The sequence below is a fragment of the Triturus cristatus genome, chromosome 2_1, assembly GCF_964204655.1.
Source record: "Triturus cristatus chromosome 2_1, aTriCri1.1, whole genome shotgun sequence".
NCBI classification, from domain to species: Eukaryota; Metazoa; Chordata; class Amphibia; order Caudata; family Salamandridae; genus Triturus; species Triturus cristatus.
Genome location: NC_140581.1, coordinates 698019230 through 698043535, shown reverse-complemented (window position 1 = coordinate 698043535; position 24306 = coordinate 698019230). Strand labels below are relative to the sequence as shown.

The following is a 24306-nucleotide window of genomic DNA, read 5'->3' as shown; positions in this document are numbered from 1 at the left end:
TTCCTACATAATTAGTAGCTCAACACAATTGGTTTTTTGGTTAATTGGCCCTCAGGAACAACCCATGCCTCTGTTTAACAAATATCTTCTGGGGAAAAGAAGACGTTTATCAATTGTATGACACAAGGGCAGGCTTGACCTTCTGTTACTATCACTTACAAATCAAAGAAACTGACTGGCAAGGGCATTTGAAGACACTCTTCACATTGATATATTTGCTTCTCACTCCAAGGGAGTGATAAAAGATAGATCACTCCAAGGGAAGGACAATAGGTAGTTTACTAGTATTGGGGATGCTTCGTGATCACAAGCAGGTGGCTAGCATGTGTCTTCCTATCATGATTTTGGAAATTCCAGCAATACGCACCTTCTGAGAGATCTTGTGCCAGACAAAAACAAGCAGCTGTAAAGTATTACAGGAAGAAGATATGAATGTTGCAGGAATAGTTTTAAGGTTCACCACCAATGACTGCTTGATTACCTCTATAAATAAGGGCTCCTATAACCATGAAACCAAAATGTTGCTGGTAAGATGAGAAGAGATAACAGAAGGCATGCCAATGTCACTAAAGGAAGGGCTGGAGGAAACATGTTTTCTCTTGAATCTCCAGAGCTAAAAGCCATCCTCAATGTAGAAAAGCTGGACTCACTGTGTCTATAGAAAGAACAAAAAAGGTGGACACGATGTCATGGTTTATCTTGCGTAACGTTTTCTTCATGACATTTGGACATCACTGAGACCAGGTACGCAACCTTTTTATGTTCTGCCTTACCACAACAACCAGCATTAACTCACAGAAGAATTTCATGCTACAGAAGTGAATGAGTTCCTATATACATTGCACGAGTAAGAAAAGGTTGCAAAGTGATCCCAGCGGTCAAGTGACTTTGGTGGTTATAGTTTCAAGTTCTTCTAATTGAATGCTTCTGGTGCTTTCCACTGTAAGAGTTTTGTTGTGAAGTTTCATATTCCTGTGGGACCACAGAAACAATTTATTTGACCTTATGGAACCCAGGTTGTCAATGGCTCCCAGCCTTGCCCCACTGAAGAATTCAAAGCTCCCTGACAATGGCTAAATTCCAACGTACAACCGGAGAAGCAACCTTGATGGCTACTGGTTTCGAGTTCATCCCTCTCTGAACTTATTTCACAAAGTTTATGACAAGTTATATGATTTTCATGGAGCCCACTTCACCAACAATGTCCTGCCTCACACTGGTTTAGACTTCCATCACCCATACTAATACAGAAGGTAAAATTGCTAATCATGGTTAAGTGCTAGTAAGACACTTTTTCTTATTTCTTTAAAAATTAACAACTCCTGATCCTCTTAACTAATTTCTTGCCATTTTTATGATGTTGTAGTCATTAAATTATATCATATTTTACTAAATTGTTTTGGGAATTTTTAAATGTTTTATTCCTGACTCCAGTGTTGTTTTGTTGTTTTTATGTACTACACATTTTTAATGGCAAAATTCCAAACATACACTTCTTGAAATTTGAAATAGAGCTCGGTACTTCTTTTAAAAATCCCCAATTTTAAAAATAAAATATGAGCTGACAGATATTTCTGAGTTTAGTGTGACTGCCTCTTGAACACTTAAGCTGCGCTCCTAGACTTATCTGCTGAAATTCAGAAACGTTTTAGAAGCTTGGCTTTCTAATAACGGATATTGATTCTATTTGCTTAACTTTTAGGCATCCATTGCGTGGGATAGTGATTACTAAAAGCACCAAGAGACTCCTTAAAAGTGTACATTGCCCTATAGAAAATTACCTAATAGCACACATTATTTATGAGAGAAGCCTATCATTTGAGATTTGTGCTACATCGAGCAGTATGCATGATAAAGAGGCATTACATACAAGGGGATGGGACACCTTTTAAATGCATTGGTGAAAGGAAACATTGCTTAAAGTGTTGCAGCAGAGATCAACCAGAACAAGGAAGATCTCACACCCACACTTGGGATAGATGAGTTAATATTGGCAAGGGATTGAAGAAGTAACAATATAGCATGCTATTGTTGAAGACATAGAAATGATGTAACACCCATTGCAGGTTTTTCCACATACAGGAATTCATCGGAAATGGCCTGCCAGAGAAATGTTTAAAGCATCATCTAATTATCTAGGACCTCCCACTGGCTGAAATTGATAACCTAACTTTGTTCCATCTTTACAAAAGCCTTTCTCACTTTCCTTCCTTCATCACTTGTAATCCTGCTCCAGATCCACCAAGGATATTTGTCGGACCAGAACTCAAATGCTTACTCTTTTCTGCCTTCAGGTTTAAACCTTCCTTGCCACTTCACACATTCCACAGTTCTCTAACCGGACATCAGAACCACTGGTATTTTTTTGGACAACATATTGAGTTGTGAATGTCAGGATACAGAAATTTCAGAAATAAATATAGTGATTCTAAAATATCGGGATGTAGAAATATTGTTGTCAAGAATATTGATTTTTGCAGATAAAGAAATGTGTTGTTAAGAATATTGTTGCTGTTAATATCGTTTCCAATAATATAGTCATACAAAATATTGTTTTTTAATCATCTTAATGTGTTTTAGTTCATGTATTCAGTTTATGTTTTATTATTTTTATGCATAATTGTTAACAATATGTTTAAATATGGTTTGTAATTTTAAGTGACTCAATTATAGTAATGTAAAGTGTTGTAGTGGGTTGCTAGGTTTGTTGGGGTATGGGACAAGTTAACTAAGTAATAATAAATTAACAATTAATTGACAATTTCTTATTCATTATTTAATTGAGTATTAATTATGCAAATTGTGTAATCATTATTTTTTTAGTTATATTTTAAGTGCGGGCTGGTGGGTTTGTAGGAGTATAGGGTGAAAAGTTAATTAGTTATCAATCAATTATTAATTAATTATTGATTATTCAATTGATTATTGATTATGTAAATTGTGTAATAACTTTATTAGTTATATTTTAGGTAGGGTTTGTAGGGATATAGGGTTGAAAGTTAATTAAGTAATAACTAATTATTTATTATTAATTATTTAATTGATAATTAATCATTTACATGATGTAATATTGATTTATTTTAGTTATATTTTAGTTGCGTGTTGCTAGTTTTGTAGTGGTATAGGTGGGACAGTACCTAAGTAATAATTAATTAACAAATAATTGTTAATTGATAATTAGTTAATTGACAATTATGTAAATTGTGTTATACTTATTTCTTTTAGTTATATTTTAAGTGTGGGATGCTAGGTTTGTGGGGGTATAGTGTGGGAAGTAATACATAAATAAATAAAAATACAACAATTAATAATTACATTATTCAATAATCATGTAAAGATTTTAATTGTTTTTTATTTTTATAATATAAAAAAAATGTTAATGCATAATGTTCATATTAAGAGTTTTGAATTTGTTTTATATTAATAGGGTTATTCAAATATGTAATGCGTTTGAAGTGAAGTATGTTCCCTAGTGTTGCACAGACTGGAGTCGGAATAGTAAATGTAACCCCTCCAAAGTCCAACAATTTCCCTCCTTGGTTCCAGACTGGACTGGGAATATTAAATGTAACCCTTTCGAACTCCAACACTTGCTCTACTGTTAATTAGACTGGAGTTGGAATAGTAAATGTAACCTCTTTGAAGTACAAAGCTTTCCCTACTATTGCACAGACTGGTGGTTGAATAGTAAACCTTACCACTCCTAAGTCCAACATTTTCCCTACCGTTGACCTGTTGGGAGTGGGAATAGTGAATATGACCCCTCTGAAAAACTACGCTTTCACTATTATTGCATACAATGTAGTTGGAATAGTATATCTATTACTCGTAGGCTTCAATGCTTTTCTTACTATTGTTGAATATATGTATTATTATTATTATTTTTAACTTTTTTATATTATTTGCTTATATATTTTAATATTTTTCTAATATTTTTAGTAAATGTGTTTTTGGGATTTTATAATTTTTTTATATTTAATCAATTTGGTAATGTATTTAATGTTTTGCTGTTGATTTGTTAATTATTTTTATTTTATAAATGTGTATATATATTAATAAATGTATATATACATTAATGTATGTGTATATTTATATATATAAATATCCGTGAATGAGGCGCTCCTTCCGGGAAGCCAGACCCGTGGGAGGTGGCGTGCAACGCTGGCGGAGAACCAGCAAATTAATCCAAAATACGTTAGCAGGTGTACACGCACTCAGGAAACCAGGCAGATTACGATACCAAATTTTATTTATTGCTTCATAAATCAATACGTATATCAATATATATATATATTAATTTAATGACGTTTTCTGCTGAATTTGCACAGTCCTATTCAAGGACATTTGTAAATTAATTTCTTCTATGTCTATCTCTTCATGTTTTGCACTAGTGTGGCACCTTGCACTTTAAAAGAGATTGCGTAACCCCTAGAGCACGTCATGTGATCAAGGCCGAGTGAGGCCGAAACGTGTCATGGCGGTTGTGGTTTGTCTCCGTTTGTTCCCAGGAGAAGGGAAGTGTCAGTGAACGGCTGAAAGAAAGAAAAATAATAATAATAATAAAAAAAATAAGAAAATAAATAAATATATATATATATATATATATATATATATATATATATATATATATAGTAGTTCATGTAAAAATATTACCCACAACATGTAATATTATGTAAACTATATATTTTTAATAATAGTACTACATTATATACATCAGTATATATAAACATACACACACATCTATATATAGGTGTGTGTGTTTATAAAAGTGTATGTTTTTATATAGTATTAAATATTATTTAAATTAGTATTGTGTATATTAGATTAATGTTATATATTAAAATATTTAGGATTTACTATTTTACACTATATATATAATAAAAACAATATTTCTGTATGTTTTTTACAATGTAAGTGTGAAAAGATATTTTTTGCCAATATTTTTGTAATTACCATTATAAGTATAGGGACACGATATTTTTATAATCAATATGTTTTACACGATATTTTTTGTATCACAGTATTGTTGTTTTCGATATTGTGTCAGTGATCCACAACCACCTTAAATATGAGGACAAGACAGTTATCTCACTGTACAACTAAGGCTTCTTCAAAATAATGGTCCTGTTCCCAGTTTATACATAGCCTACACCTAAAATATCAATTATGAACCAGAATTTGTCTGGGACTACAGACCAGGCTCTGCCAGAGCTGAAATCCGCCATCTGCAAAACTGTAAAAATACTAAGGGCCGAATTAAGTTAGAAGAAATTGAAAATCCTGCAATTTCTGAAGGAAACTCTAAATACCAATAAAGTCTTTCAGCTGCATTTCTCTCACAATTCTATCCCTATGGTGGTGGAATTCATATGGTTGACTTTACTGTGTATTTAGTGTTTCCTCCAGAAATTAGGGATTTTAACTTTCCTTCAAATTCTAAATAAGGCCCTTAGTTCCATGACAAAAGAATGACATGTTTATTCTCGAGTTCATCCAACAAACTTAAACTGTTCCTGCCCAAGGCTATTTTGAGCACCTTTCATCTTCTTATCAGGAATCCGTTCACTTCTGTTAAATTACACACTCACGCTCTAGCAATTGTTAATCCACTCTACAGCACTCAACCATTTTGACCTCTTCCTCAAGGTGGTGTCCTCACCTATCACCTATATCACACCTGATCTATAATGTGCTTTACAATTCCTATAAGAAACTTTGCAAATTCCTGCATATGGGTGTAAGAGTGCTACTGCACTTGCATCTCAGGATTTCTGCTTCTAACTGTTACAATGCCAGGTCTTGCAGCATTTCTCATATATCCTAGCAAAAGCCCTTGACAACACAGGTGTACAGCTGCCAGTTCAATTATCCTTAAGACAGCTTGCACAATTACCATTAATATAGATAGAAATCCTTCATGGTATGAATACTAAGTGACTTTAACAATTTAAGCGGATGAAATTAATTAGAGAGTCATGTGATACTCTGTCTCCTTCTCACTTATTTCAGACATTTGCATGATTAAGAGAAGCATTAACCACCATGATTTTAGAAAAACACTGCAGCCAATTTGTGCACACAACAATATGTAAACACAAACCGAGGACAAATATATGTGAAAACATGTACGTAGAGATAAGAATGTATATTTAGGAGTTTTTACCACATGCCTGGTGTCCTAGCTCATGGGAAACAATCAGGCTTATGACGGTCTTTATAATGATGCGCTTATCAAGTGTGTCAGATACCAACGAATACTCCTGAAAAGTCATTAGACCCCAATTCTCCATGGCTCCTGCTCCAAAATCGGGGAGTGCAATAAGATCTAAAACAAGGAAGAAAATGCAAAATATTTTCTAAAAGATGACAAAAACAGTTCTCATTGATTTGTCCTGTTAGAAAAATTCAAGAAAGGCATCAGTTTACTAGAAAGTATATTGAGAAACATTGTGACACCAGTAAATGTCAAGAATGTCAAGTGTGGCATCAGTTATCTTATATGACTTTGAATGTTGCTTGTTTGTACCACCACCAGGGCATGAAGTTCACCACGGCATACAGACAAGAAATCCACATTAGGGTTGGTTCATACGGGAAAATTTTTAATCGTGAGCCTGGAGGGTTTTTGAGAATCTCAGACCACTGAAACACAGTTCAGGACACCAATTAAACATAAATTAGCAATACAACGTGTGATAAGAATTAGCATAACAGTTAACAAACAATAAAAGCCAGACAGTACATGTAAACCTCAGTACCACAACAGCTGTGTTATAATGGCAATCCACATTCTTACATGATCCATTTGCTAATTATGTGCTACTTCCAAGTACTTCCTCAGAAGTTTCTCAGGATTCCTAGGTCACCAAGGGCCTGCTGGGGCAAAACAGGGTAAAGAAAGATAATGATCTGTAGAGAATTGCCACTGACACTTGTTTAGCTTCTCCCCTTCGACCAAAAGTCCACAACAGGATCTCAGGCCCAAATATGTTTTTGATTTTGTGTTGAAACATACCTTATGAGTGTCAAAGTTATACTTTTGATTTTGCTGGCCCGTGGGGTAAAGCTCTTCCTCGCCCATTTTTTCCTATCCTTTATAGTAACTTTTGCTTACAATTTCTGTTGTAATTTTTATTTATTAACATTTATTGGTTAAAAAAAAAACTTTATTCATGATTACACTAATTAGCTATGAAGTATGACACATTCCCATGGCACTACAGCAATAGCGCAATACCATTTTATGCCATGTGAACTTAACATGTTTGAGGGTTCATTACACTGGGATCAATATTGTCAGACAGATCTGCAGTGCTGATTGACAAAGCTAATTTGTTAGATTACACAGAGGCATTTCCTATGTCAGGCTTGCTGATTATAGTAGCACCTGCATCCTGTATTAACATCCAATTTCAGAAAGCAACCCTTAATAATGAAGAATAAAACACAGTAATTCCTGCGGCACATATCAGTGAAGCAGTTTGTTCTGTCTGCTTTACACCAAGGCCCACTTTACCAGTTGTCTGATAAACTCATGTGACCTCACATATTGGGATTATGAGCATTATGATAAATATTGCATGCCAAGAGACATTTTATCAGGTCAAAATGCATGTAGATACTGGGACGTGGAGAGTTTGGTGAAGTAAGCACCGAAATCCCCGGTGTTCGCCACTGTCGGAGAAAAAAAAAGAAAATATATAAGACTCGAAGGAGTTGAAACGCGTTATGGCGGCATCAAAGGACTAAACACAAAATAATTGGCACCAAACCTGTGGTCCGTGTCCGTGTGTAGCTGACAAAGGCTGAGAAGCTGCGGATTCGTCCATATATATATATATATATTTTTTTTTTGTGTGCAGTTTTATGTAATGCAAACTCGACCCGAAGGTATTGGAGTGCTTTACATGACACATTCATTTTTTGTTAGGCACGGGGAGATGAAGTGATTTGCCCAGAAGCACAAGATGTTGAGCCGACGCCCAGACTCGAACATGGTTCCCCAACTTCAAAGTCGGCAGCTCTGGTCGTTAGGCTGGGTGACAAATAGGGGGCACATACATTCAGACCCAGCAGTCAGATTTTACCAGGAATGATCGATACATTCCGCACCATTTATCGATCATTGATACATTGGCGGTTACATGGAAGGAAGTGTGCCCTATCAGCCACAGCAGTTGACTTTGGGACAGCAAGATCTGTTTTGAGTCCTGGCCGGGCCTCAAAATACTCTGATTCTAGCCAAATCACTTAATCTTCCTGAGACTAAAAAAATACGAACTGTAATCTGGTTCTCAAGTAAAGTGCCCTGAAGCCCTGGGTCCAAGTTTGGGTAATAAAACACCAAAAGAACACTCATGATGAGGGCGTTGGCATACAGACATGCGAACCACATCTCACATATCAAAGATCAAGTAAACATGAATAAAATAGCAGCTACCTGTCACCAACAAATCCTATTTACACGTGTGCCAATCTACTAAACAAATCAAGCATAGCATCCATATGCCATATTGCGCTAGCATAATGCATTTAACAAAAGTTGACTTTTCGCGCTTAAAAAAAGGTTTACTCACACAGCTGTTCATGCGCGTGAATCTGTTCACACAGGACAGTAGTGGGTGTTACAGGGCAGTAATGACTTGGTAGTTTGTGCACACTCAAAAACATATGTTTTGGGGGGTATTTACAAACTCTGCTTGTTACGCTTCCCACCCTGGAAAAGGCTCGAAATTATTGACACCTACAAAGAGAGGAGTAAAAACACTTTCAGGGTGGGAAGGTGCCTGGAACACATCACACAAATTGGTTGGTTTGTAGAGAAAGGTGTTTCTCCTTGGGAACATTTGTTTTCCCTGTGGAGAAAGAAGAAACAAGCATTGACAAAGGCAACAGCCTTGCGTCTTCTACCGGGTACCAATCTGTAGATTTTGCCAACATTGTTTTTTTGAAGATGACCACTAAGTATGCACACACATACACAGCACCCAGTTTGGGATGATTTGCCTTTGCCAATGCTGGTGTTGAAATTCTGCAAGCACTGGCAAAGCCAAAAACATGAATGATGCCAGAAGGGGAGACACCTTCTGCACTCTTGGAGGGGTGGGACTGAGGTAGCACAGAGACAGCATTGGAGGGGGGCAGAGCACTGGAAAGAGTTAACATATTTGGTGTTTTCCTATAACCAGTTTTGTGCAGGAAACATGGCCGGTGTAAAATTATTATTTTATCCTTCCACTTTTTCTTTCTGTGACCATACTACTAGAATCCCCTCTCCTCTCCCCATCATCTGCATCTCTCCCCAGCCCCTCACCTTTTTTCCTATGCATCTTACATTAAATACGTTGCCCCTCCCCTCTTCACCTCTCTTTGTCCTCCATGTACTTGTGTCCCTACACGTTTCGCTTCTACCTTTACCTCCAGTGCATCACTCACATATGTCCCGGCCACCTCCCAAGCACCTGTTCCCTGATACCCAAATGACTCCCTACTGTCTAGGCTAGAAGGTAATGTCGATTAGAGGAGCCTCAGTGCAAGGTTCTTCAAAGTGCCAAGCAAAATGGTGCTTTGCCTTTTGGGATCTTAAGCTGAAAGGCTATTTTAAGTCATTTGTCATATTCTGTCAACCTCTTGTTGCCTTGTGCGGTGTTACTAAGTCAGTTACCTTCCAGTTCCTTAAACCATCATTGGCATTGTTTCACTCTGCCCCATGCAAGGAAAGCAATTGATAGGGTGAAGGAAGAAGAGTGGGTAGCTTCAGTAGGTACAAAAGGTGGGGTTGGAGGCAATGATCAAAATTATAAGGCAAGTGATTGTGGTTATGTTTAAAAGATCTGACCAATATGAAAGGTAAATACAAACTGCTTTTAACAGTTTTGATAATAAAACTAGATAGCCTTACACTAGGACTTTAAGGCTAGAGTTAGCAGTTAACGTAACAGAGGAGATAGTCCAGGTTAACATACAGGCCTATTGCTAAATTAGAATTAAGTAAGTCATTCTTGATGGATTGTGTTAGACCTGGCATCTTTGGCATGGCATTCCTCCAGACATTTTGCTTTCACTTCTCCCATTTTACTGAATTCGTTTTTGTTGGCTTTAGGGGTCTGTGCACTTTCCAACTGCTAACCAGTGCTAAAGGGCTTGTGCTCCTTCATTCAAACATGGTAAAATAGACATAACACCAAATTAGCACATTTAATTTAGTTGTATGTCCTTAATAAATGGTAGTACGTGTTTTCAGAACCTGTAAGTTAAATGCAACTAGTAGTCCTGCAGTACACATTGTGCCACCCACTAAAGTAGCGTTTTAAAACATGTCTCAGGCCTGCCACTGAAGCTTGTAGTGCAGTCTTAAACTGCCATTTTGACCTAACAAAATAACCCTTTCCCAGGTCTACACCTTACTTTTTAATACATATGTCACCCCAAAGGTAGGTCCTAAAGGCTCATAGGGCAGTGTTTGTTGTATTTAAAAAGCCAGACGTGTGTACTTAAGTTTTATATGTCGTGACAAACGTCATTTTTCAGTGTTGTAAGGCCCATCTCCCAATATTGACTAACACTGGGTTACCTTATTACATTTAATAAGTGATAACTTTGGACTGGGAGAAGATACAAATATGCTGTTTACACTCAAACAAATCGGTAGTCCAAATCCTCTTTAATGGTAAAGTTGGATTTTAAGTCACAATTCTAAAAATGCCTCTTTTAGAAAGTTGGTATTTTCTTATCCTAACCATTTGTGCCTTCTGCTAGTGTCCTGGGTCACATGACTGTGATTAGCTCTGCTGTTGGGGTTTGAGCATTGCTTTCAGACACTAACACAAAAGGGGTTTAGGTCTGGACTGAATGGGCCATCCTGGAAGGATGACTGGGAGGGGCTGTACCCAGCCCCACTTACATTACAGAGGGATTGCACTGTGCGTTTTCACCCCAGACAATTTGGAGCTTTGACAGGGAAAAGGGAAGAACTTTCCAGAACCAGATGTTGGGATAGGACAAAGGCTGGTACCAGTGTAAATATCTCTTCAGAACTCTCCTGGACCTGTGGAAGTTACAGAAGAAAGACTGCCATGCTCCTGAAGTACTGCCTTGCAGTCTGAGAATGAAGATTTGACCTGCTTGCCTTCATACCAGGCTACCCAGAGTGACTCCAAGGGTCAGTTGCCTGGACTCCTGTGTGCCCTAAAGAGACACAAAAAGCTTTAGAGTCCTCACTGTAACTGTCCAGCTGACCTGCTGCAGTGGACCTGCCTGGACCTGCCAGCTGGACATACCTGATTCCGGCTGCTGGCTTCTGCCTGGAGTAAGTCCTGATCCCCAAGAGGTGCCTCCAGGTCCTGTACCCTTGACTGGCATCAGAGTGTCCACCTCCCTGCCTTCTATCAAATCCGGCACAGCTCGATGCAGGGACTTGCATCGCAGCCCCTCACAGCTCCTCATTGGTGGCTTCATCTGAACTAACATGGCGTAATGCAACTGCAAGCAGAATTTACATCATAGTCCTCGCAGCTCTTGATTGGAACCAATGCAGAGTGACACACTCGAGGCACAACCTCACATTGCAGCCCTGGCAGCTCCTGATCAGAACTGATTCAGCATGATGCAACTTAATGAAGGACTTCACATCACAGCCCCACGCAGTTCCTGAGCATAACCAACACCGAGTGATACAAAGCCCTGCATCAAGGACATAAGGTACAACTCGCAGCGGCACTGACCTGGTTCCTGTATCCGGCCCATGCTCCATCGTAGTTGGCCTGAACTTGTGACTTTGTCCCAATCCAGCATGACCAGATAAGCACAATTGATGCTTTGTGCCTTTGGCGCAGTTTATATAAAAAAACTTTAAAAGGCAATATCTCCTGTTCTACTAATTGAATTTTTGTTGTTCTGATGTCAATTTATTTTTCTAAATGGATTTCTATTTTTCTAAATTGGTTTGGGATTTTTCTTGTGCTCTGTTTTCGGTGTATTACTTTTTGTGTGATGCATTAATATTTTACACACTGCCTCCATGTTATGCCTGACTGTTTTTGGGCTGAGCTACCAGAGGGTTAAGAACAGGTAATATAGTGACTTTTGTGGTTCACCCTGGCAATGATTGGGGTTATTGCTTGAATGGGACTTCCACCACTCTTGACCATTAATCCAATTTCTTACATAGAAGCTTAACGACTTAGAAAACCGAGCCAGAAGAAATATTCTGCACTTAAATGGTTCCCCATAAAATTTGAAGGGCGAAGACCTTGAGTCCTTTGTGGTTCATTTCCAAAATAGTTCAGTGTTGTAGAACGCCCGAGAGGTGATTGCCGAACGTATTCAAAGATTGCACAGAGATCCCCTTTTAAAGTAAATCCTGTCAGAACAGAACTAAGAAAATATTAGTCAACTTTTAACCTATTAACTGAAGGAAAAAACCCTTGGGGCTGCACTGCGCAGCATTCAGCAAAGGTAGACAGTTTGTCCATTCTGATCTCTCCATAAGAACTGAGGATAGAAGGTTGGAGCTGGGGAAGAAGCAGGGCACACTCAGAGATCTGTGTGTAATAGAACAGCAAAAATTACCTGCCACCAGTTGGGAAGCAAAAGATCGAATACGTACTATACAAGAATCAAGTACTTAATGCCTGGGTATCAGTAAATGCTAGGGATTTTAATAATGGTGAAGCAAGGGAACATGTTTTCAGGTAATCCTCTGGTAGCCCTTAGAGGATTCTTTTTCTCTTCGTTTTTGTCTATCAAAGAATAAGTAAAGAATACATGATATAATATGATTTATAGGCTCACATGTCTCCTTCAGGGAAACTGTGGTTTATGAGGGGCAGGAGGTGGGTGATCTTGATGTAGCAGGGTAGGAGAGGAAATCAGGTTAAAAAAGTTCTCAAGCAACAATACAGTAAGGGCCAGATGTACGACCTGTTTTTGCATGCACAAACGGGTATGCAAACCCGTTTGCGCAAGCAGCAACCTATTGGGCCATGTACATAGCCTATTTAGCGAGTCGCAAGTTTTTTTGCGACTCGCTATTTGGAAGGGGCGCTCCCTTCCACATAGGGAGTCTCAAAACCATGTACCAATGTTTTGCAACCGCAATTGCGAGGCAAAACACTCGCAATTACCACCTACTTCAAGTAGGTGGTAATGCATTTGCAAATGGGAATGGGTTCCCAGGGGACCCCTTCTCCTTTGCAAATGCATGCGAAATAATTTTTTAAGGGCAGGCAGTGGTCCCAGGGACCTTTAAGGAAAATGGGCTGCATTTGAAAAAAATTACTGCTTGATTTAAAAGAAGTCCCAGACATGGTGGTCTGCTGAGCCCAGCAGGCCGCCATCCCTGGGAGGGCTGGCATTCCCAATGGGCTCACATATTGCGAGAGGCTCATTAATATTAATGAGCCTCACAATTTGCGAGCCCATTGGGAATCGCAAACAGTGTTAAACACACTGTTGTACATTTCATTAAGCGCCTCGCAATTTGCGACTCGCAATATGTCACAAATTGCGAGGCGCTAAATTAAATGGTCATACATCTGGCTCTAACTTTTAAGACATAAAGAGGAAAGTTTGCTTCGGTAAGAAAAAAAGGTTTTTTGTCACATAAGCATGTTGCTGTGGAATGTACATGGGGTAAGGTGCAAAAAGAAGAGGAATAGGTTGTTGGAGTACATACTTTATAAGAGAGCAGTCATCATAAGCCTCAAAGAAGAACACCTGAAATGGAAGCTTATTGGAGAAAGATTTGGGAACCTCATTATAAAAGCTCTGACATTTCACTGCTTTGGACCCAGGCAGACTCTGCAGAAAGATAGGTTATTGCATTTATTTCCTTCTATGACCCACATGTAGATGACCCAAAATGCATTCCACAACGCATGCTGACTACAGCTCAGTTCCCTTCTCAGGAGACTTTAAAATGATCTGAGACAATGAGATTGATCGGTAAAATTCTAGATCATATTCTAGAATGGTTAAATTAAGGGCAGGGTTAAAAGGCCTCTGTTCAGAATTATATCTGAGAGATATCTGGAAGGAGAGTGCAAGCAATGATAAAAGGTATACACTTTTTAATAATCCAGACATAATCATTTTGCAAGACTGGACTATTTTCTTGGAATCAGAACTCACCCGATAAGTAAGCTGTGCCACCCCCCTCAACTTATCGTTCAGACCATTTCACAGCAGAGTTACATTTCCAGCTTTCAATGGATGTAAACAGAATAGGATCTCTTTAGACATTAAATAGATAATTGCTGGATGATCAGAAGGTGATTTTAAAACTGCTTTTAGAAACATAGAATTCTTTCCATTTAACCAAAGCTCACCAGATATATATATACTGTATAGGATTTCTATAAAGCATATCATAGGGATTGCTTGACAGCAGAAAATGTAAAAACTTCTTCAAGCCAGGAAAACAAAGATGAAGGGGCTTGAAGATATTATTGATGTTATTACCCATCAGGCTACCATCTGAAAGGATGACAGCAAAGAAAGGGAAATTGTCAGTAAGAAAAGGGAGGTAAGCAAACTAAGAAACTTTGTATATGACGAGAAACAGGGTCATTGTTTGCCTGTAAAATAAGACAGATAGAGAAGGGTAACAGTATTTAAGCTGCAATGGGAAATGATGGTAAAGGGCTATTTACGTCTACAACTGTAATAAAGGACATTTTATGAAGAAATCTTATACCGAGCGTTTGAAAATATAGATAGATTGTTCACAGAGCTTAATTTCAACCTTACAAATTCAGAAGAACTGGAACATCTTTAAGGGGATATTCCACCTCAAGAAGTTTTTTAGATTTTCCCATTACTGCTTGTAAGAATCTTTGGCGGATGGGCGATGTCTTCCTGAATCAGAACTTAATCTAGCTTGCTGAATATTTGGGTACATCACAATCCCCTTCTCTAGACACGCTTGAGTACTATAATCTTAAACACTTACTAAATGCTAAATTCCCCTCATTTTCGGAGGCTCCAACAGATTGGGAACTACTCACTTTATTGTTATTGAACCCCTTTCCCAAAAAACTGATCACCTGCATGTATACTGTAGTGCTATAGGCTCTCTCAGGGCCAGAAACAGAAAAAATGGGCCGATGTTGCAAGCAGACCAAGGAGGTGATGGAGCGGGTAGTTCAACATTTTGTATACCTCCCCCATTCTGCATGAAAATACTAATTGAATAATCTACTAATTATAATATTATTAAATGAGTTTGCATGAATATTAAACCAACATTACTAATATCCAAATTACACGTGGGATTGCATATTGCATGGCTAAATAACCTTTAGAACTAAAATCCGTACGCATACTAACAGTAGTATATGTAATAAATAGAATACTGCATGATATATGTTGCTTTGTGATGTCTTTGTAATGTTGCTCGAGAGGAGGACCAAAAGGGTGAATGTAAATGCTTTAAATGTTGCTATACGCTAGATAAATACAAACACATAGAGGGATTAGTAAGGGGTTAACATTAGATTTATTATTTCTATGCATTAATTACTCTTTTGTGATTGTTTCGCTTAAGTTGGTGTTTGGGCCTAAATCCCAAAATGGCCGCCGATGCGACACGACGAAGTGGCCACTGTCCCACGAGGCATGGAGTGTAGTGCATAGAAGCGAAAAAGTCTTCTAGACCTCGTCGTGAACCCTGATCTTCGTGTTCCAAAGCAAGGTCACTGTGGGATGACGGCCAAGACGAAAGACAATAGACTTCCACAGTAAACCAGAACGGACCAACATTAAATGAATGTGTGACATCACCCCTTGAACTGTACCAAAATCCCAAAAAGACTCTATCGGACGATCCCAACCAACCAATCACGACCATATTAAAATAACGAAATGTATCTTCTTGCTTTGATTTTATTATAAAATACGCGGTAGAATAGAGAGGGTCTCAATCAAATCGCTCTTTCCGATGACAACGACGACGACGGTGACGCTACGCGAACTCTACTACTTAGGGTGACTGCTGCGTTTTCCTGAATCCTAGATGGTCTGGACACTGCCCAATTATCTGATGACTGCAAACTTTTCCTAAATTCTATGGGCACTGACAGATGCTTGCACGTCTCTGGTCTTTACCGATTCTTTGAGACTGTAGCGTGCTGAGCAAAGAACTTTGAACTTTTAGACGAATGACGACAGATCTGAGTATGCAGACCTAATGATTTAGAGGACTTCGGATAGCCAGATTAGGTAAATATGATGTTCTGCGATTTACTCGAAATTTGATATAACTTTCCAAATGCAAACCTAACTTTCCAAGAGATTTTAGATAAACAGATATTGATTAACAAGAATTGAGTTGTGGTTTATTAAGAAAGGTAAGATTTAAATCTTGAAATGTGTTTTAGCTGGTTCTAGATCACTATCAACCAATCCAACTATTTGGTCCATTGACCACGTGGGAGGAGTATCTTGATGTTCGGGATTGAGATCTGTAGGTGGAAGGGGTATTGATGTATATTTTGTAAATTAACTTCTTTCCCTATAGGTTATAAGGTGTTCCACCACATGTTGAGCGCTTGAACCGCTCATCCCTCCAACTGCGTGCTGACCGGTGAATGGTTAGTGTGAATGTTGGTGTTATGGGCCCCACCAATGACTGCATGTGTGAAGGAGTTAGTGTGACGTTGGGTCTGTGATGCAGGCGAGGATACCGGTACGGGGTTTTCTTTCCCCGTTACCAGGGTTTTTGCGCTCCATCAGAGGTTATGTTATGTAAGAAGAGCTTATATAGCTCATGGAACTCATTCCTGGAGGAGTATCTTGGGGCTCCATGAAACAAAAAGGAAAGTCAAAAATTCGGAAGAGCCAGGTGATCAGCAGTTTTTTAAATCTTCCAAAATCAGAATGAGATCGAATATGGCGAGAAAGGCTGTTCCAATGATAATGGGCTCCATAGGAAGAGGAACGACCTCCAAATCTGTAAATTCGGATGGGGTAAGGACTTAACAAGTCTTTATCCTTGTACCTTAGATTTCTATTTGGACAATACTGAATGAGCCTAGCTCATAGGCTGGAGAGGCCATTCCCTACCAAGGATGTGTGTGTAAGACAGAGGCGCTTAAACAAATTGCACTATCTGACCGGTAACCAGTGTAATGCTATTAAGGTGAGTACAGAATGGGAGCCAGGAGAAAATTTACAAACAAGATGAGCCGCCGTATTTTTTAACACCTGTAATTAGGAAAGAAGGATCTCGTTGGCCGCTACCAGAAGAGCATTTCCTTAATCCAGGCTACCCATAATGATAGCCTTGATAAAAGTTCTCCTTGACCTCATCGGAAGCCACTGTAACACTTTTTTAAGCAACCACAAAATGCTAAAACGGGTGCCACAAATAGAGGTAACCTGTTCTATCATGATCAATTTGTTATCCACCAGAAAGCCAAGATTTTTAACTACACTCTTGGGGCACAGAACTGCCTGAGCTTTTCAAACAGCAGGATTTCTGTCTTACCTCCATTCAATAGGAAACAATTGCCTCCGAATGGGAAATATTGATTCACCCACTACAAGTACCTGCTTAGGGCCTATCACACACCAGTTAGCATGGTAAAACATGGCATATCAAATAATCCTAACTGTCGCAGATGCTCAGACCTTTGCACTGACTTTGTGCACTTGGCCTGGGGTTGCCCTGGTGTGGCCAAGTTCTGGACACAGGTAATTCAGGCTATTGAAGGGGTCCTTGCCTATTTCTCCGATGATCGAAATGCTGGGATATGTGTTAGATGCTCAAAAGCATCAAAATAGACTGCTGATAAAGGCGATTCTGCAAAGATATTAGTGTTGATGACTTGGGGTGGTATGAAAGTTCCCCACTTCAAAGATTGACTGAAAGATATGATATTGTGTGGGGAAATGGTTGAGTTAAATGCAGATACCCCACTGTCAAGAGATTTTGTGAGTATGTTGCCAGCACAGAACCTGGATGACCAATGGTCCGCATCTGGGAGTATTTCCTGATCCTCCTAGAGGGGATGGGGATTAGGCATGGCAAACTCATGCATTTCGCTGTATCGTTTGTTATGAATAGTTCTGTAATAAATCCTTTTAACTCTATTGTTTTATTTGGAGCTCAGTTATTAATGGTCTCAGTTTCTATTTTGACATTACTCTGCTAATTTAATGTTTGTCTAGGCGGGGGAGGGGTAGTCTTTTACCACTAGATCAATAGGAGATCCAATAGCTTCACTGCCTTAAGTAAAAATCAGCGTACATAAATATTGGGGTGCAGACAATTATTGAGGTTCGGCTCCCACACACCTGTGATAGTCCTTTTTCAATGTAAAGGTTTAAAGAGAAAGGCGGCATTGTTTGCTCATGATATTGCAGTTTTACATAAACTCCAAAGATAAGCATTTCCAGGGTAGAAGAAATAGTACCAAATTACTCCAAGATTTCTGGCTAGAAGGAGAATAACAAAATCAAACACAATGCTATGGAACACTAGTTATACTGGACCTACTGTATGGAAGAAATAAGATATTTAGAGATGACTATGGTATCTAAATTAGGAGAGCTGACTTGTGTAAACTAAAAATGGATTACAGTAGAAGTGAAAGATTTACAAAATAGTATGAAGGACAAACCGCTCATCTTCAGCAGTAAGAAATAGCCTAATAAGCATGTCCATTCTTCCAAAACAGGTATATATTTTTGAAGTCATACTCTTTCATTGCGATAAAGGGTAGAGGCAGAGGGCACAAACAATGGTTAACTTCTTTATTTGGGGTGATAAAAGTCATCTGATCACATAGAGGATGTGTTAACCCGCTAATCAAAGAAAGATGAATAAGCTTTGTTGAACTCTAAGCTATAATGTTGGGCTTTTCTGATCAAATAAGTGGTCATCAGTAGTTGAGATTAAATCAAGCATTCTATCCATCACTTTGCTGTTTGTTGCAGTAGAAGCTTTAAGTGTGACGGGGATGCTCAGACATAGGTCCTGTGTTAACTGTCACAGGATTCAAGGTATACCTCACTGATGAGGCCTATGTAGGCAGCAACCGGTCTGAGGTTGCCTGTGATCCCATCTGGAGGAAAACCAGGTGGCAGCTCGGGCTGGACTGTTCCTATTGTAGCAAGACCAAAAACAATTTATACATGGTAGGTCTCTGTCTTGTAGGTCTCTGTCTTGAGTGGCATAGTGGGTAACAAAGGATGAACTAGAATGTGCCTGGATTGAAAACGAGTGCCTAGGATTAGTTCAGAATTCCATGTGTCAGGACTCAGAAGCAACGATGTGTGACACAATCAAAAAAGGTAGCCAGAAAAAGTATGTTGGCACAAAAAACACCTTCAGTGGAACCAGTTTTATCAATACCCTATGTGCTCCAATTAGAGAGAAAAGAGGCCACCTTAAACTCTTCAAAATATCAGTACAAAGGTCCGAAACAGATTCAGGAATCACTTTGGGCACCAAAGAGAGAAACTCGTTGTATCTTGTAAAGTCTCTTTTCTTTATTATCACGAAATTGAAAACAACAATAGCCAACACTTCTTTTGTAAATGCGCTTCCACCTTGAACTTCTTCTGGGATAAAATAACATATCATTTATATAATCAATGACATTACTCCAAATTATAAAGATAGTTATCTGTCACCAGATTTCAATAGTGGTAGGTTTACAGTAATTAATGATTCTGTTGCATACAACCTCTATGTATAAAAGGTATACGTTACAAAAGTGATTTTAATGTATATTGGTAGAAGTCAATCGAACTGAAATGTTAGTGATCACACTTAAGCAAAAGAAAGGCAATAAAACCCCAATCTTATCAAAATTATATTCCAAAGGAAAGCAATCCTCATGTAACGTAACTGATGCAAATCACTTAATCTCCCCGTGCCTGACAAAAAAAAGAAAGATGAATGTGTGTCCTCATGTAACGTAACTGGTGCTATGTAAAGCGCTCTGATACCTGATTGGATTCGGGTCAAGTTTGCGCTAAATAAAACTCCGCAAAAAAAAAAAAGACAAAAAAGGGATCAATATGCAAGTGAAAATTAAATCTAACTACTCGAAATCAAAATTGATGTGTCTGCATTTCGTGGAGCACACAAAGCAACAATTGAAAATAATATATTGATTTGAAAATATTCATAGTATGTAGAACAGGTAATACAGCACACTACAAAATAAACCTATATATATATATATATATATATATATAGTACTTACTTCCAGATGGTACTCCAGAATCATAATAGAACAAAACAGCAGGGGGTGATTTTAGGTTCCTTGGCACTCTTCTAGAAGTATACACTAAATTCAATGTATGTGAGCATAAGTAAAGCGGTGCATACGTAATGGAGGGATGCCCAACCAACATCCACTAACAGAACCTGGGTTCCAAATAATCTTAAATACAGCCTTATTGCACATGCTACAGTAAATAAGAAGTCCAGTCTTCAAGTGTTGTACACAATCTTCAATGTTTGTGAGTTGCTTTATTCAGGGACCAGCTTTAATCCAACTTTTGCCAATCCTACCTTAGCCAACACGTTTCTTCGCATTCACGACTTCATCAGGGCTACAAGTACCAAAAATAATAATAAATTTACTTTTCTGATTCTCATAGGCATATACAGTACATGATATCACCCAGTGACTTCCAATTTGACTTCCTAACTATGCATGTATGCAGTGAGCGTTGTGAAAAAATTGATATTTCCAAACTAAACATTCTGGACCTGTTAACATTCAAATATTCACACTTTTCTTAAGGGACAGTGTTAACAAAAGTTTCCATCATTAAATACGTGCAACTCCTGATCTTTTTAACCTACATCACAAGGTCATAAGAATAATTAATGGCCCAAGCTCATTTGTTCCATAGAACAGCAGTTGCTAGCTAGTTGACATCTGAATAGATACAGTGAACAACAACCGGTTTAAATCGTGATGGTACACCTAACCAAGTGAAATGAAAAAAGTGAAATGAAAAAATAGAGAGATAAAACTAAAAAGGGTAAAAAGACGAAATGCCACGCGAAAGAACCACTATGTCACCACGTGTGCATGGGCTTAACCTAACATACGATTACCTAAATATCTGTATAGACAACGTCTTTTAAGATTACTAATTTAGTTGGTGTGTCCACTGTCAACCTAAAAGATATTATGATTGAACTCAAATTAATGTGTAATCCTTATTGAAGGGTTACTCTAGCATCCAGACAAAGCTTGTTCTTCTAGAGACACTCACCCAACACTAGACCAATATTATTATGAAATCAAAGCGTTAGCTTAAAGGAAGAAGAAAGATGGAGCATAATTTAAACCTTACCTCAGAGATTAACACATTGGGGGTACGCAACGGTCCATGGCGTTCCATGTGGGCGCCATTTTGGAATCTTATTTACGCCGATCTCAAATAACTGATGATGGACTACAAGCGATGTACTCCCTTTCTGGTGTGGTGGAGTTCACTCTAGCTGCCATATTGACTAGGTGTTAAAGATTGATATATAGAGCCATCATGAACCTATAGTTAACCGACAGACACCCTACAGTAATGGTAAATTACCATCTAATATATATAATATATACATTTCTTCAATGGTACAGTCAAACAAAATCTTACAATGTCAATGTTGTTTGTACTTCTAGTTTTAACTCAAACAAGTAGAGGGAGAGAAAAAAAACCTCCAGAATCATAAGATACAATAGTATCTATGTTCCCCTATTCCACCTGTGCAGTGTCACACCCATTCACCTGACAACAGTATCTAGACATCACATTTCAGACCAGTAGGAAATCATAATATATCAGTGCACTTATACCATATGTGCAAACTCATACATATAAAACTAACAATCAGTGTCCAAATATCGCATCCATTAAGATACCCATAGTGTGTTCAGATACACAACCCCATTTGCCTCATTAATTTAAATAGTCACTTACATTATATCAGAGTCTCCTTAACCTTTCCGTTCGCAAAATATATAAAAACCTGCTCAATCTCTACATCATTGTATAGTTAAATTAAATTCGACTAAACATATTATACGACAGCTTACCCATGGTTTCATTACGTATGGTCACTGCACTAAAATCAAGTTTAAATCGATGTCCTACATCAGCACCATATTTTAGGCTGACCATTCAGAGTAAATTACAGACAACTAAATCAAAATCCATCATAAAACTTCATTATGAGCCCGATAGTTCCTTCGTAAAAGGGGCCCCCATCTTTAGAGGGTCCAAGTCATAAGAGTCTGTTCTACAATTAGTTAATTGTATTCCTATGTAAATATCAGAATTCATTATTTCAAAATAAACGTACATTCATGGTTTGTGCATTCATATAACTTATTCTGCCACAACGTGAATCTTGTGTGTCTGTCATTATCCCTTTGTGCAGTCATAAATTTATCTTTAGCTGTCAAGTACGCCGCATTTCAGGATATCCTGCATTTGGGACTAAGCATGAATCATCACATCTTTTTACCTAAGCACAAAACAGTGTACGTTTCAACTTAAATTCCAAAAAAGATGGGGCATAGGGGAGTCACGAAAATTATCCGTCAACTACACCACTCAAGTCAAGTCAAGGTAAGGGAGGATTAGTTATTCATAGTGTATATATGAACGTGAATTACCCACCGAGCCATAAGGGCCAGTAAATGCATGATAAAAATTCACACCAATTCATCAATTAGACATAAAAACAATAATTAGTCATCAATTCAGTGTATTGATATTATTCCTCAATATTCATTCACCTGTGGGTCAAATATATTTATTGATAATGTCTATCAGCATATTGTCACATTTCATACTCACATACATTAATTATACATGTCATCAACATAAAATAAAATAAATCTTGTTAATCGCCTAAAAACATTGCAACTCATGGTCAATATTAAGACCTTTTTCCACGCCCGCAACTTAAGGATTCAAATTGCCTCCATTGTGTGTAGGCCAAGTTCTCTATTGCCATGCCTAGGGTTTAGGGGAGTGTGGTCTATTCCATGAAATTTAATGGACTTGCAGATAGTCGCATTACATGCTTTAAAATGGGTATCTCTCATCTATATTTTTGATCACTCTGATGTGTTCCAAGATGCGTTTTCTCAATGGCCTGATAGTACTCAACAAAGTACATCTGTTCACACTTACATATAAGAACATATAATACATAGTTAGTGGAACACGATATATTGATGCTTCTCATATATGTCACTGATGTGTTGTTTTGAAACTCCAGTTTCTTATCTTCTATATTCCAGCAAACACTACAACTGCCACATTTGGAAAAATATTTGACAGTATTGCTTAGCCTATCGCATGGTTCTTTAGGCCTTGGGTAGGAAGGGCTCAATATATTCCGCAAAGTAAGGCCCCTTCTAAATTTGATACTGGGTCTTTTAGGTAACACTTTCTCCAGTGTTGTGTAATTCAATATATATTCCAATGTTTGTACAAAATATGACTCAGCCGACTTGTATCTGAACATCATTAGAGGTAATATATATTTTTTTAAATCTTTTTGATTTTATTGGTATTCAGTTTATTGACATTGCGTTATCTATTACTGTCACTCTTCCAATCCAGTTTCATTGCTGCAGGTTTGTGTACAAAGCATTGTGCAATAAAACAGATCAATCTACAAAGGTACAGCAATAGTCAGACATTATGGACAAATATGTGCTGCTACCAAGTGTGAGAAACTGTCCCAATACAGAAAAGAAACTCCCTAACCCTCCCCTCAAAAAAACGGTTTGTGTGGTCCTGCATGAGACGTATGTGTATGGCTATGTATTGGGAAATGCCTAATGCTTATAATAGTTAGGAGGGAAAAATGGAAGTTCCTTTATACCTTTCAGGCTTCATGTATTTGTGCACGGAATTGCTCCAGCAGTTGAGCCCAATCCAATGATATTGGCTTCTTACAGAGCCCTCTATATTTCTCTCGCCTCAGTGCTTTGTCCTCCATAACAGCCCTATGTATAACCTCCTCCCTCCTCCCCCTCCCCATGAGCTCGTTGTGATTTCCAGCATTGTTTTAACATTCTTTTTGGCAGTAGTAATGAAAGGTCAGTAAGCCTTTGAGCACTTTAGCTGTTTTAGGCAGATGGGTCAGACCCAATATACAGGAGTTTAAGGATGATCAGGAATGTATGCCGGGCATGTGAGAGAGGCCTACCAACATTTCAGCCCAGAATCCTGACAGTGAGGGGCAAGACCAGATCATATGGATAAATCTCGCATTGGGTGTATAACAACGTGGGCATACCGAAGAGGACGCAGGGTATATAGTCT

The 24306-nt window shown here is 38.2% G+C and overlaps 1 protein-coding gene across 1 annotated transcript in view; it reads right to left on the bottom strand.

The window, feature by feature from the left end:
* Nucleotides 1-24306, bottom strand: part of LVRN (laeverin) — a 541073-nt gene that overhangs the window by 310372 nt on the left and 206395 nt on the right. Inside the window, exon 5 of the mRNA XM_085632644.1 lies at nt 6171-6325. Coding sequence (XP_085488770.1) covers nt 6171-6325 — 155 coding nt within the window. The remainder of the gene's footprint in view (nt 1-6170; nt 6326-24306) is intronic.